The 16,404-nt window shown below is 43.5% G+C and overlaps 1 protein-coding gene across 1 annotated transcript in view; it reads left to right on the top strand.

Annotated features, from left to right (window-relative positions):
- Positions 1-1,114: 1,114 nt before the first annotated feature.
- gucy1a2 (guanylate cyclase 1, soluble, alpha 2) overlaps positions 1,115-16,404 on the top strand; it is a 42,779-nt gene continuing 27,489 nt past the window's right edge. The window contains exons 1-4 of the mRNA XM_035155426.2: positions 1,115-1,778; positions 9,560-9,621; positions 10,520-10,644; positions 13,400-14,298. Of these exons, the coding sequence (XP_035011317.1) occupies positions 1,455-1,778; positions 9,560-9,621; positions 10,520-10,644; positions 13,400-14,298 (1,410 nt within the window). The 5' untranslated portion in view covers positions 1,115-1,454. The remainder of the gene's footprint in view (positions 1,779-9,559; positions 9,622-10,519; positions 10,645-13,399; positions 14,299-16,404) is intronic.

The following is a 16,404-nucleotide window of genomic DNA, read 5'->3' as shown; positions in this document are numbered from 1 at the left end:
TGTCCTGTGAATGGAAGACTCTATGTGGCCCCTGAGTCTTCATTGTTGTGTCTGGGAATTTAAACAAAAGCAAGGTGACCGAAATGTTACAATAAAACACACGCGCACAGACGCACGGCTCTGCACAGCTATCCTTGTTAGGACTTTGCATTGACTTCCATTCATTGCGGACATTCTAACCAAATCCTCCTCCTTAGCCTTAACCATGACCAATTCAAGCCTAACCCTAACCACTATTGGATGTATGGGTGGATAGATAGATAGATAGATATCTATCTATCTTTCATCTGATTTTTGTGTCCAACTACAAAGCAGCACAGCGCGCCGTTGCGCACATCACAGTGCGAGCTCGCAGACCTCTCTCTCTCTCTCTGACTCTCTCTCTCTCTCTCTCTCTCTCTCTCTCTCTCTCTCTCTCTCTCTCTCTCTCTCTCTCTCTCTCTCTCCCTCACCCTATCTCTCTGTCTCTCTGTCCTCGCATCTCGCGCACCTCCACTCTCACGCGCCACCTCTCAGCAGCAGCACACAGCCCCGCGGGAGGGGACGACGACCCCCAGAAACGAAACGAGACGAGACGACAAAAAAGCTGAGTGCTTTGCGGAGACAGGACGGCTCGTCTGCGGACACACACACACACACACACACACACACACACACACACACACAAACACAAACACACACACCGGAGCAGAGAGGACGAGGACCGGGGAGAAGAGGAGGAGGAGGGGACGGAGGAGCGCTGGAGGAGACGCGGACACATCTGCCTGACATGACTTCAGAGGATTTTCTCTCCGGTGGAAACAGAATAAATGAGGGAGACGCAACATTCTTCGGAGGAGGCAGGGGTGATGTGTCGGAATTACCAGTGAGGACCAACATGTTGTGTCTGTTCCACCACCTGAAGACACATCAGCTGCAGAAGACTTCCAGCCCGTTTAGATTTCATATATTATTTTAGGGGTCCAGGGTGAGTCGGGCGAGTCGGGCTGTCTCCAGGGGAGTCGGCTGGATTTGTTTTGGGGGGTAAAGGAGGAGGAGTTTTTTTATTTGTTTTTAAAGAGGCGACCCCCTTACATAAATGTTTGCGTGCCGTCAGTGCTCCAGTTCTCTGTCGACCACCCCCAACCTCCCCTCTGAATAGTGAGTCTCACGCGCAGACAGACGCGTCTCATATGCGCACATAGTCACAGACAGACCTGACCCGGACATTATCCCACGCGCCTGCACGCACGCACACGCGCACACACATTACACACGCACACGCACATAATATGCATACATAATCTTATGGACATAACCCTCCCATCCTCACCCCACCCCCCCCAAAATCTGATGACTCCCCGGAGTAGAGGTGGACGTGGTACGGAACCGGCTGAAGCTTCATCATCATCATCGTCCTCAACGCTGCCACTGTCATCATCACCAACCTCCTCCTCCTCTTCCTCGCCATCACCATGTCCTCGTCGTCGCGCAAGATCTCCTCCGAGTCGTTCAGCAGCTCGGTGGGCTCGGACTGCGGGCTCGAGAGCCCCGGCGGGGACGCGGGGGACGGCGGTCCGGAGCCGGGGGAGGAGAGCCGCGGCTGCCCCTTCTCCTCCTTCCACTCTGCCCCCAGAGCGGTGATCTGGAACGGCCGTAGCCTCGCCGAGAGGCCGGCGTGCCCGGCGGGCGAGCAGCAGCAGCAGGGACCCGGCGGGCCGCACAAGAGGGTGACCAGGAGGAGACGGGTGAACCTGGACTCGCTGGGGGAGAGCCTCCGCCGGCTGACCTCACCCACGGTAGGCCTGCAGCTGACTGTGCCCCCATGATATATAGGCTGTCATTAAATAGGCGTATACCTAAAGTAAGTTAGTGCTATTACATAATAAAGCCACCCTGTCTCCTATTATCCAGGACTTTACAGTGTCTGGTGACATTTATGATAATATCCTTCACCTTATAGTCTATAAAAAAGTCTATTATCTTCCACAAAGTTGTGCATCATTCTTCTAAAATCTGTTAAAATGGTTTGGGTCTAGTTTGTTTGTTTAGATAAATAGTGACTTGGTCCTCAGAAGATCCTCAATATGACCAGGGTTAGGGTTAGGGTTAGCCTGAGGCGCCAGAGTTCAGAGGGAACACAGCTTTGGGAAAGACAGCATTCAAACTATTCAACCACTGTTTGATTCTCCAAAATCCCAGTTTATCTTTTCCCACATGGATGTGACGTGCTGCCTATGAAAAAAAAACGCTCCTGATAGCTTCAATCATCTGGCACATTATGCCATTAAAATGTTGTTGTTAGGAAGAGAGATACATATATAGAAAGATATTCCCATGCCATGTCTGTGTTTATGTAATGATGTTGGGAGTGAGACAGCCTGTATCTGTGTTTGTGTGTTTCGGTTTTATCCATGTCTCACTTGTATTACAGGCTGTAATGTAATGAAGCAGCTATTAGAACTGAGCCCAATTGTGATAGATGGCGTGTGATTAGGGCATTGGCTGTTGCATAGTTGGGATTGGATTGCATCTCCTGTAATGTGGCCCCTGCTGTGTGGTGGCTCAGCTCTAATATATACAGAGACTAGATGGACAGATGTTCAAGATGTGGACAAAACAGAGATGTCACACCAGAGAGGGTTTTAACTCTTGGTCATCCCGTGATCATAACAATGAAGATACATAGTCAAGTGATATTAAGCTGAATGCAAATTAGCAGTAAGTGTAACAACGTACAAGACTCACCACTATGACCATGGCTTAATAATTTATATCATATACATTTTCATAAAGAGACATCATATTATGATATTCATCATATTCCACTACAGTATAAACTGTAAAATGCAAAACTGCATCAGGAACTTTTGGCTTCAAATGAGTAAATCCTAAAGTTTTGTGATGTAAAATCGTCAGAAAATGAATGTTTCCCAACTCTGTCATTATGTGACTATTTAATCAAGATACCAAAGATCTGACCGACCCAGGGAGATCATAAAGAAGACAAAAAATAATATACCAAGGATATGTTCAGCAATATCAAGGCAAAAACAGACAAACAGTAACATACATACATAGACACTTGCAGTGTTACAAGAACTAGCAGTAAATGTTTTTAAAAGTGATTAATTCTCTGGTAAATACAAACAATTTTTTAAAGATAGGTTGATAGTCTCATAAAGATGGATGACATGACTGCTCCCCAAAAGTGAAGCTAAAGCATCTTGATCGCCACCTGGTGGCTGGCTGCAGTATAGGTCATAAATCACGCCTCCTCCCTGTTAGTGTATGGGACATGGATCAAGTCAAAAAGTCAAAGTAGGCTATGTCAAATTTTCTCAAAGATGGCTCCTATCATCTTAGGTAGTTCTTATCACACTAATGTATGTTCAAGTGTTAATATTTCCAGTAATTTTGGTTTTGCTTAGTTATTTGATTCTATAATAACAGGGTAAAATGTCATGATTGACTGGAGAGACTGACTCGTGATTGGTTGATGTTGGTACCTCAATGCGGCGGCTCGATCCCCCTCTCACTACTGTGCAGACTCTGCCTCCAAATTCATTCGTATCCAGGATATTCTGACTACATTTCTTGATAGTTGGAGTAAGTGGAGATGCATCGTCCATCTATATATAAAGTCCTTGGTCTCAAGCTGCTGTGTGTTATTTTTGACCACTAGGGGTCTCTAAAACCCACTCACTACATTCAACATTTTCCTGTTCAGAAAGTAATGGTTAAGATTTTAGCTAGCATCTGCCAACCTACACATCCAACACAAACGGAGCAACATGAGCATTTCAGTGTCATCAATGTAACTGTCTCCCCCTGTAGAGTGTATGAGCATTTAAACGTTGATCATACTTCTACATTCCGTATCCGCTGAGGGTTGTGTACTTGTTCTGGTCACATGTACATGCCCACGGTTCCATTCATGAATAAATTTGGGTCCGCTTTGGTCTGGAGCTCCATGCACCTGATCCCATGTCCAATTCCATTCATTTCCAATAGGCGGATATATTGTATCCGGGGCATGCGCAGTCAACGCAAACATTCAGCATGCTCACAAATTTTGTGCTGTCCGTGGACATCCTAGTGGATGAAATTTACATCACAAGGATCATAGTGGACCACAGCGAACTGGCGGACGCAGAAATGATGAATTCTCCTTTCCAGATGATCTCCCACATCTCCCTCTCATTGGTTTGTTAAGTGTTCTTCACTAGTAACTCGTAAACCTGCGCTGTCTGCAGTTTCATACTGTGCATATTATAAATTATAAACCAGATCAGTTTAGTATGAGGAGATATTGTTTTAGTCTTGTCAGTGCAGATAACCAAAACAAGAGCTGAAAGTGGAAAGTATGGTGTTCTCAGTGGAACCAGCGATATTAGGGCTCAATTTGCAGGACTGTGAGTCAATTGATTCAATGTCAGCATTGACAGTTTCACTTCTGATGTATCTTAGTTTAGATTTCCCCATTAATGAGTTATTGAGTACTAGAGAGACGAATGTATTGTGGTAGTGATTGCTTGATTGACAAGTTTCTCAGCCTATCACAGTCAGAGGTAGTTTCTGCCTTTAAATACTCTGTTAATAAACTGTTGAGACACAATGAGATGGATTTATAACTAATGGAAGTGGATCATATACATATACCTCTGCCAGGGCCCAACAGCCCCCTTAATTCTGCACCTAATGTTCATTTAGAAATTGTTTTAAAACTACTAAAGAATCCACAATTGTGGTTAGTTACAGATTCATTGGTCTACGGTGGCTGAAAGAAAGCCTCACCCACACTTTGAAATCCACTAGATCCAGGTTTTTATTTGGATCCACATTGAATTGCAATGTGCCTAAAAATTTTAATCAAGATACATGAATTATTCGAAGATTCATGCCAAAAATGAATAGGTTCTTCCCTGACCAATGTCCCATCCTTCCACTAAGTTTCATGGAAATGTGTTCAGTAATTTCTGCGTAATTCTTCTTACAAACAAACCAATTAACTAACACAAAAACAAAGGGACGGGGGTGAAAATAGAACCTCCTTGGAGGAGGTAATTAATTAACAGAGATAGGTAATTTGTCCTTTAGTTTGCTTCTGATCTAAGAGTCTGGATCTGATGTTTGTTCCAGGTTCACAGTATTTATGTTTGTTCCCCCACATAATAAGTGAACTGCTGTGTTTTCAATAAACCACTGAATGTTGTGGGAATAGGTTTCTCCAAACTGCGAATGCTCAGACCCTGCGGTCTCGTTCCTGGGGGAAATAGATGTTGCAGAGAAATCGATAGAGGAGAGCAGCGACTGTCAGTGTCTTTGCTGCCCATGCACAACCTTGCGAAAATAATGAAATTCAACAGCACAGCTAAAAATCTGAAGTTAGTGTATTTTGGAGAGGGTCAGCGAGAGCCAACTTCAGTTCTCCGCTGCAGCTCTTATACTCACCCTGATCTTTGATAGAGCGACAGAATAATAGGGTAAGGGGGGACACTTAAAGACAGGGTTGTATCACACTCAGTTGTGACATCCTACATTTACATATGGGTAGGATTGTAGATGTGTGTGTGTGTCTATCTGCATGACAGCATATTTACGTGCAGTTACAGACATCAGCTGGACATAAATAGAGGCTTGGAAAATAACTAAATATGTAAGGACCATTATGGTGATGTGCTTTGGTCACAGGGACATGAAAAGGTTAAATGTATATAAGAGTAAATGTGAGTTAATAGTGGTGGTTCCATCAAAAATATTAATTGCTGCCATAAGTAGGAACATGCAGAAATCAATCTAGCTTCACTCACGCACGCACGCACGGATGCACGGACGGATGCACGGACGCACACACCGGCTGCGTGCAGTGGCAGTGCCTGTTGTTGACTGCAATGGACCATGACAGAGAGAACAGAGCATGCTCTCTCTGTGGTTGTCTTCACCCTGACCACACTGACCCAGAAGCAACAACACACACGCACTTGCATGTGTGCATTCACTTTCTCTCTCACTCCCAGTTACATGGAAGGTGGCCATTAGCTTACTGACCCATGATACTGATCAAAAGGCCTAGAGTGTTGGCCACAAATATGACAAGTGTGACACAAGTGTGCTATGTTTACTCTGGTAAATCATGAATCTGTGGTTTCATCTTCCGTGTCAGGAAATTATCTCATTAACATTTTTATTAAAGGCTCGATCCACCTTGCTGGATACACAGATTGGTCATTGTAATGCAGTTGTACACATGTCAGCTGTTTTATTGGAAATGTCTTTGTTGGAATGCAAGATTCGCTCTAGGCTATACTCGGACTCCCCCTACAGGTGGGATGCGTAATACTAGGTCGTAAATACCAGTTGTGGTCTGAGCCTCCCAGTGCTCAAAACTGTACACACACTCATTTGTTCACAAGTTGATGGAGAAGAAGCAGAAGCCCCTCAGAAGCCAAAGAGCCATGTCGACAGTAGCATAAAAGCCAACAAGCTAACGAAGCAAGCAAGTAGCCGACGCAGTTATGTACAAGTATGTCGGTTTCAAATCACATTGAAGTGTGGGGCTAACTTGTTTAACCTCTGAGAAACTTCAACAAGCAAAAGTTATGAGTTACCTTTCCAATAAAAACAACGTCAGTTCAGCGTCTGTCCTGCATCCTTTGGCCTCTTTTAGCTGTCGAGTGAATTATGCTCCGATATTAACTCTTGTTCAGTTCCTGCGTTCGCTTTCTCTTCTCCTCTTCTTCGTTTCCTCAAATTATGTCCTCTTCGGTTTCTTTGGTGGCTCTGCCATGATGTCCATACTGGGAATGGTGAGCTACTTGTCTCTTATAGCTGTAAAGCAGATTGTTAGTGTTCCAGCACTGTTACATAGTGCAGTTCCAGGCGTCCAGGCGCTGTGGCAATGACAGACTTGACATTCTCACTATTATAAGTTTGTGTACCATCAAAAAGATTTTGAAGATTTTGTTATTTTAAGGTATTCAAAACTACTTAGAGTCACTGTAAGGAGTTCAAGTTCTGTGAAAGAGGTAAACTGTCCATAAACAGAAAAATCATGTAAATTTCACATAGCCAAGCTATTTGTGGGCAGCTGTGGCTCATACGGTAAAGCGGGTCTTTCACTTATCAGAGGGTCAGTGGATTGATCTCTGGTTCCCTCCAGTCCACATGTCATAGTGTGTTTGCCCCTGCCAACAGTGTGTAAATGGATGATTAATAGAGAATCTCTATATATATATGGGCAGTACAGTATGAATACACACGTGTGAATGGGTGAATGTGACCTGTGATGTAAAGCAATTTGAGAATTCATTATGACCAGAAAAGAGCTATATAAATTCAGTACATTTAGTTAGTCCATTAGTGGGGAATGGGTTATTTAACAGCTTTCCTGCAGCAGTGGAAGTAAGTGAAGCCTTGGAAGCAAACAATTCATACAGATACCATAATGTTTGTTTATCCCTTACAAACTCCCTGTCTGTGTTGGAACTATTTCTACAATTTCTGTGATTTATCCGAACAAAACTGTACGGCAGGATGTATGGAGCTGGCTTTTTATGAACACCACAGAAGGTGAGATCATATGGGTTGTTTTCTATTTTTACTCAAAAGCGTGGTCTTTCCGTTTGAGAGCCAGACGATTTCACGTTCTGATTTTGTGATGCTTTCGGTCAAAACCATGCGCTTGCACTCAGATTTCCTTTGCTCCAGCTTCAGCTCTTCTGCCCGTGCTCACGCTGCTTCTGTGCCCACGTGAAACGTCTGCCCTCGGATTTCTCCTCTGCTCTCGGCTGGAATTGTTATGATAGACCATGCCAGTATATACTAATGGAAATTTGGAGAACTTCTCCACTGCACTCTGTCTATGTGCGCTTAATTTAAAATGACTCTGTTGTTCTCAGCGTTGATAATGTGTGCTTTAAAAACTTACCATATCCCAACAACCAGACAATCATGGCCGACCAAATCCTACCATCTCAGCACGATTGTTGTGTGACTGAGTGAGATTAATGTGTGTGACGGGGTATGAAGTTGTGTGCACAGTAAACATGCCAACGATTGTAACAATGCAGACTAATGATGATGTATGGGTACAGTGTGTTTGCACATGTGTGTGTGATAACAGTTTTGTGCCTGTGTGTCTGGTCCTGCTGCAGAATCCTGTGTGCACACACTGTGAAAGCTCTGTGGTAAATGAGTAGCTGAATCAAGGATGCAGAGGTGGACTGTCATGAGAAAACTGTTTTTCTACTCAGCTGTATACTGTGGACCTTCACACCCATGTGTCAGTGGGGAACTAAGTTATCTCTCACAAATAGTCTGAATAGCCCACTGAGTATTTTCCAGCTATCAGATCTACACAGTTGCTTGTGCCCATCTTACTCCTGTTGATGCTAAGTTGAAGAGTGGCTGTCGCTGTAGCTACAAGTGTTTCTGTGTTAATAGGTGTTGTTTCCAGTGTTGTTGAGAATAATCGATGAACATACTATCTACTAAATGCAGAAATTTGGTGTGATCTGGACACATATCTTCAATATTGATACACTTTGAATGAACTGGCAAATAGCACCTTGCCGTCTGTGCAGCAGTGGGGCGTGGCACTGTGCCTTAACAGGCAGCCTGCGTACCAAGTTGAACATGTCCTCGTCTATGTCCTCAGATACACAACAAGTACGGGTGCTTTCACTTTCTGTGATGAGTTATGTGCACGATCAAATAACCTACAGGGACGGCGACACTCAATCAAACTGTGCCATACTCACTCATACCACTGGCATATTTCAGGAATCTCTGTCTATCTGTCTGTCTGTCTGACTGTCTGTCTGTCTGTCTGTCTGTCTGTCTGTCTGTCTGTCTGTCTGTCTGTCTGTATCTGGCTTGAATATCTTGAGAACCTTTTACCCTATCACCTTCACACTTGACATGTGTATTGTTTAGGACTCAAGGAAATGCAGTGTCGAATTTGGTGCAATTCGGACTCGCAATACAATCAATATTAATAAACTGGCGACCAATGCTGACGTTGTCAATCACAACAATGTGACATTCACGGCAGCAGCAGCTGATTCTCCAGTTCGGGATTCTGAGTCGAGCTTCACTGAACTTTGAATAAACAGGCGAACAGCTCTTTGTGCACCAGCGGTGGTTCAGCTTCAGCTTCTTTACTTGCTGTAGATCAATTACTGCAGGTTATTTTCACAGTTTCAGACAGAAAACAGCATTAACACAGGCCAAGCAAACACATTACTGTATCAGTGCAGAATGGGCGGAGGCCTCAGAATGACCTCTCCAGCTGGCACTCTATGTTCTAGTATTGTCACTACAGTCCGGCATTTGAGCTGCATCACAGATAATCACATTGGACCCGCCCTCTCAAGCTTAGGCTGTCAGTAACAAATGCAAATCACACCAGCTGTGGACACACAAACACACAAACACACACACACTCTCGTATTTAATTACTTTCTCAGTAGGAATTTGAATAAGCATACTGTATGTGCAATACGGAAGTTTTACATTTGTGAAGTAAACGCACACACAAACACACATACTTGTCTAATGCATTGACTTTTTCTTACAGACGCAGATGGTTCAGGAAGCTCTGCAGAGAACTCTACAATTCTACAGACAACAAGAGATCAGGTAAGACTGTTGCTGTCTGTGTCTCTCACTGGTTCTTATTTTGACTCTCGTCCTCTTTTGTCATTCTCCACACTCAGCTACTCCCCCTGTCACCCGCTGTCTACCTGTCCCGGCGTCCCATCACTCAATTTCTCCCCTTTGCGTCTATTTTTCCTCACTTCCCTGTCTGTCTGTGTGCCTGTCTGTCATATCTGTCACTCATGCACCCACACACACACCACACACACAGACACACTCACAGACACACACACACACACACACACACACACACACACACACACACACACACACACACACACACACACACACACACACACACACACACTCAAGAAGTTTTAAGGTAGATTACATTTTTACATTTACATTTGTTAATGAATGAACACAGACACAGATCAGTCTCTGTGAGGCATTCACTGTCTCTACTACCCCTTATTCTCCCTGCCTGCCTTTGTTCTTCCTCTCTTTTTAAGTCCCACAGGATGAACACACACACACACACACACACACACACACACACACACACACACACACACACACACACACACACCAAAAGAGAAAAAAACTCTCAACCAGGCACACCATGTTCTAACATTGTCCATGAAGCACATATACTGAAAAGATTTTTATATCTACAGATGATACATCAACACACAAAATTCAATTCTGTCCTGTGGCCTCCAGCATTGTAAATGTGTCTCTTTGGGGATGTGATTGACTGAATACTTCATATCAAATTTGTGTGTTTCAGTGTATAATTATCTCATAGATATTATATTATTACATTATCATATTAGAGATATAGCTTCTAGCTTATTTCCTCCTCATTAGCTTGTCGTGATCTTATTGGCTAATCATGGCTCGTCCTGCATGTGAATGTTTTGTTTTGTGTCTTTGGCAGGTGTCAGGAGGTCTGCAGTGATGAGCGGCGACGAGAGAAGAGAGAGGAGAAGTGCCCGTTTCTAGAAAACTCGGGTTCAGAGGAAGATGTCTTACAAATCCTACAGTACATGGCAACCATACTGGGTAAGAAAGTATAGCAAGATGTGTGTATGTATTAGGGGAGAGGAGGGAGAAGGGGATTTATGCACATGTCTGTGTGGTCTTCTATGTATATGACTTGATGTGGTTGCTTGTTTGTGTCTTTATATTTAGCAAATAATTTCCATCCCTTTGTTTTTAAGGTCGATTGTACACTATTGTTTTATTTTAATTCGCTACCAAGACAAAAGAAAGCTGTTTGCCTTCCGTGTTCACATTTTTGTGTGTGTGTGAGCCATTTACTGTATAGAAAGATGGACGAAATAACAGCTCCCCAGAAATGAAGCCAAAGTATCTTTATCACCACCTTGTGGCTGGCTGCAGTATGGGTTATAAATCCCACCTCCTCCATGTTAGAGGATGGGACATGGACCAAACTAAAAAGTACACCATCATATATTTTTTTCTCAAAGATGGTTTCTGTCATTTTAAGTAGTTTTTATCATACTGATGTTTTTTCAATTGTTATTTTTGGTTTTGAGTTTGGTTTAAATTAATTAATGAATTCTATAAAAACGGGGTGAAACGTCACAATTGACAGCTGAAACAGATTTTTTATGATTGATTTGTGGGACCTTGCTACTGTGACTCAATCCCCCTATCGCTACTGCACAGACTCTTAATGACATCATTGGTGCAAGATAGCTTTTGGCTTCATTTCTGGATAGTGGGAGGAAGTGAAGATGCTTTGTCCATCTTTACGTAGAGTCTATGGTGTGAACACTTAACACATCCACCCAAAACCATCCCCCAAAGGCTTCACCTCTAAAAAACACACTGTACACACTTTTAATGGAAAAAAAGGTCCTAGGTAGTGCGCATGCAGACACAAGTATACAACTATTTACACATGGAAAAACACACACACACCCAGCATGACTCACACTGGAGGCTTCTACTGTCTCTGTGGCTTTTCATGATAAAACATATCACACACAATCACACAGATTGTCCTGGTGAGTCACCCAGTGCTCCCTCTGTACCATCTCACATCTCTTCCTGCCTCTCTCTAAAATATGTTTTACCTCTTCCCAGTCCTCATCCTCTGTCCTGTCTTGTTGTGCAGAGCTACCTCCAATGCATTAACTGTATTCATTTATCTTCCGATCCAGCTCCGCCACTGTCCTTTTCAGCTTTCCACTCTTGGTCCCCTGCCTTTGCCTACAGATCACCCTTTCCTGTCTCCATCTCTTTGTACCTTCCCCGCTCTTAGTTGTGATTGAAAAACCTTAGGTCCATGTTCAAGTAAATAAAAGCGTAGAGCACATTTGCGCTGTGCAGGCCATTCAATGTGTAATTATAGTGCATGTTTTTGCAGCTTGTTACACAAGTAGCAACTGGGAGTTGGGAAGTAGTTTATCCATTCATCCGTCCACTTTATGCTGCTTATCTGGGTGCTACTCATGCTGGCAGCAGGCTAGCCAAGCAGCTCAGACATCCCTCTCCCCCAGCCTCATCTTCCAGCTCTTCCTGCGCGGGAACCCTGATGGCATATATAATCCCTACAGCATGTGCAGGATCCATCCAGGGATCTCCTCCCAGTTGGATGTGCCAGAAATACAACCCCAGAGAGGCGTCCAGGAGGCCTTAGCGCCGAAGAAGGCATCTGTGCCTATGACACCTCAACATAATCCATTCAGTTTAAACAACAGCACTTCTGCTCTGAGCTCCTGTCTAAGGTCCTCATTTGTCCCTAATGTTGAGCAAATACCTTTTAGCCACTTTTTGACCAGAGATGAACATTACAGTTCCCAAAGCTAAATTTAAAGCTTGGCAAACAAAACCAAACACTACATCAGCCCGGCTGTCAATATTATGCTCCTGTCTTACCACTTTCAAATGGGTGTATGCCGCTTTAAATGCTACTATTGTAGTGGCTGTTCTTAACCTGCCTGTACGGAATTGTCTGTTTGCTTGGTCTCTGTTAATGCTGGTTGCAGCTTTCGTTCCGAAACTGTCAAAGTGACCTGCAGTAATTGAGCCTTGGCAAGACCTGCTGGTGGAATCAGTCTGCAGAACCATGAAGGTGATCCAGAGCTGTTTGCCTGTTTGGTGAAGCTTGACTCAGTACGCTGAAGCCCGAACTGGTTGTTGTGAATGCGCTGTTGTTGTGATCTTCAGTGGTTACTTACGTTGAGGATTCCCAGCCGCCGCTGTTACAGACCGCTGGTCGCCTCTCTATTCAAATTGTATTAATATTAAACATATTGCATGTCCAAATCTCACCACATTCAACAATGCACTTCGACCTGGGGCCCTTAACAATACACAGGCCAAGTGGGAAGCCGATAAGATCAGTGATTCTCGACATATATGAGCCACATACAGATGGACAGAGATTTCTAGAATAAGTAGATGCACCGTGTTAAACTAACCTGAGTGAGTTCAGCTAGGAACAGACCAGTTGTGATGTCTTCATTAATGCTTCCCAAACTGTTTTATTTAAGCACATTTTTGTATTTAAATTGTTCTCGTTGTATGTTTATATTTATAATTAATATAAATTTTAATAATTGAATCCTATTTTTACTTCGTAATTCATTCATATGATTATTTAATGTAATCAAAATTAATTAATTATGTTAGCACGGCTTTGATATTTGATTGCTTTGCTTCTCTATGATTAATATGTTGAAATTATGTTTTGCTGCATTTAAATCTTAGCTTAAACAGACCATGGAGCAGAGGTAATGGTTTCTGCATTGCACACATTCATGTTTTACGTCCCCCCCTTTCCCAGGATTACCATACTGTGAGCTGCGGGAACATTTCGGAGAGGAGTTCTTCAGCCTCTGCTTTGAGGAAAATGAACGAGTGCTACGGGCTGTAGGTGGTAACCTCCAGGATTTCTTCAACGGCTTTGACGCCATTTTAGAACACATTCGAACCTCCACAGGACGTCGGGCCTCATCGGAGAGCCCCTCCTTCCAGTGCAAGGATCCCCATGAGGAGGAGAAAGGGAGAAGAAAGTTGGACCATGTTGGAGAGCGAGGAGATGGACAGGGAAAGATGTTGCTCCTTCACTGTTTCAACCCAGCTCCTGTTGTTGGATTGGTCATGCCAGGGTTGATCAGAGCAGTTGCCAGGCGGATCTTTCATTCAGAGGTTGAGGTGGAGGAAGTGCCACCACTAACTCCTTTATTGCCCAATGAAGATACAGAACACACCGACGGCGACTCTACAACCCCGACTCCAACTGCGTCCCCCACTGCCTCACCCACCTCGTCTCCGTCCCCTCCCTCCCCTTTTGCAACCTCTGTCCCCACAGTGTGTTTGTCCTTCCAAATCCAAGAGACACACCCTCCTTCCCTGTCCTCCCTCCCCAATGCTGCTTCAGTGAGCAGGCCTCCCCTCTCTCTGTCCACCAACCCCAGCGACCTGCGCATCGGCCTGGCCACGTTCTGCCGTGCCTTTCCGTTCCACCTCGTCCTGGGGCCTCGCATGGAGCTACTGCAGCTTGGAGAAGGACTGAGGCGACAGGCTCGCATAGAGCCTCACCGGAACCTCTCGTTCAGGGAATGTTTTGAGATTGTTTCGCCCAAGATGGAGCCTTTGTTCCAGGGCATCCTGCTGAGGCTTGCCTCCCCGTTTACCATCCGCACCAGGCCTGACGCCTCACAGACTGGTACCAAGGAGAAGGTAAAGATGTCACACATAACAGATGACACTGTACAGATCATACTTTTTTACCATATACTAAAGAGTATTATTGCAGAGACAGTTATACAAGGCAAGAAGTGGTTTGTACAATGGGCAGTTCGACCATTTTGGAAATCAAACAGTTAAAATATTTTTGATTCAAATGAAAGAATCAAAGACTATCATAGAGAGAGAAGTTTAAAACATGTTTATTTCCTCACCTCTGCATAGCTGATCAATTGTGGCATGAAGCTGGTGTGAATGACGAATTGATGGTTTTGAAAAGGCAAAGCAATGGCTGGGTGCACACCCCCTGATGTGGGGGAGGGGGTTTCTGAGGCAATTTGGCCATCTTACAAGCAGTTCTGATGTATGAGTATTCATGGCTGAATAAATGCATGGTAAACTGATCCAAACATGCCACCATGGAGCTCCACTGTCACCCAGAACGTCTTCAAATGATAACACATGAAAGAGTAATACTGTTGCAGTGGGTGAAATGGCTGGTAATTCATGAATAACATGGTTTATTCAAAATATGTTTTATTTAAAACATGGTTCTAACAAAGAATTTTAAATCAATGGCATATAGCTCAATGTTGAGAAGACTGATCTTGGTGATCTTTTGTGTACTTTTCTTAGTCTGTGTACAACAGTGACATTCTCGACCTGCATCATATTTTATGCTAATATCAACCTTTGGCTTCACGGATGATACTTAGTAGTAGCAGTAAGTTTCCACAGTGTTATCCCAGAGAGGATGTATAGTGTCTGATGCCTTGTCTGTACAACTGCAGATATTTTTTCTAACGGATAATTTCCCCTCTGTTTAAACAAAAATGATCTTTCCACATGACCCTCGTTTTACAAAATATCTCAGTCCAGATGAGAAAACAAAAACAACTACAAACGCTCAAGCAAGCATGCCGGGGCAGTAGGTGGCGATAAAGTCTATATCAAGGATCTGCCAAATACCAGAGTAGAACATTGTGTTCCAGGTAAATATATTGGGTGAGGCAGATGTCTGTGTACCAGTAATTTGGTGCAGTGATGATACGTTTAGCTGCAAACTTGTAGTTCAGCCTTGCAGTGCTAACAAAAGAAACATGTATATAGCTGCATTGTTTTTTTTTATAGTGCATGCTCTTTACACAAAGCAACAGTGGGCATGCACGAAATAAGCTGTGAAGACATAGTTTCCCAAATGCTCCATTTGTCATGAACACAAGAATACAGAGAAACATACGTTTTTGAAAATCTGCTCTCTGGAAGGTTCTTGTAAAACTCTCTGTTTGCGTGTGGTCGAGAAGCCAGAGGGAAAAGTTCGTTTAGCAAAATTCCTGCATTAGTGTGGACAAGACCAGAGTTTAATTAAGTTGAAAATATCAGATATTTGCTTTTAGGGAGGTATAGCAATGTTGTTGCCCATTGATAATATGCGTGTGTCACATCTTGAATGTAAAAAAGAAAAAAAATTCATTCCACTACATGTTACATCACAACCGCAGGCCAGTGATGTTTTGCAGGAGTGAGATTTGAAATGGTTCCAATTTGCCAGAAACAATGAAACAAACAGAGTTGTATGCTGTATCCAGTTATTTATTGATCGGATGGTCTCTGCAGGATGTCAGTGACAGCACCAAACAGCCTGATGCTAAACGGAACTGACAGAGGAGAAATTGATCAGTCCGGCTGCGGTGCAGGATTGTGTGTCTCTGTGTTTTTGTACGTGTGAGAGAGCCACATGCATCTTGAGCTCAAGTCACACACAAAAATAGGTCTATTGTTGAATTTTAAAAGTGTTGTCTTCTTCCCTCATGAGAACTAATGTATACGGAGTGATGGAGGAAGCACACTGACCTGGATATTACAGGGGGGGAAAGGAATTTGTTTACAACTGCAGATTCAGGGGCAATCAAGACACTTTTTCCTCACTTTTTGGGGAGTTGTCAAGTCGTCCATCTTTATACACAGCCTACGTATTATTCTGATCACATTGCATTACTGCTGCCTCACTGATCAAAACACTAGACCTACGTGGTCATAGCTTGTGTGCTAGTTTTGATAAACCATTTATAATGTTTTAAACTTGTTCTATGCTAAATG

The sequence above is a fragment of the Hippoglossus stenolepis genome, chromosome 4 (assembly GCF_022539355.2).
Source record: "Hippoglossus stenolepis isolate QCI-W04-F060 chromosome 4, HSTE1.2, whole genome shotgun sequence".
In the NCBI taxonomy this organism is placed as follows: Eukaryota; Metazoa; Chordata; class Actinopteri; order Pleuronectiformes; family Pleuronectidae; genus Hippoglossus; species Hippoglossus stenolepis.
Note: the sequence above shows the minus strand (reverse complement) of the source record. Positions and strands in the feature narration are given on the sequence as shown.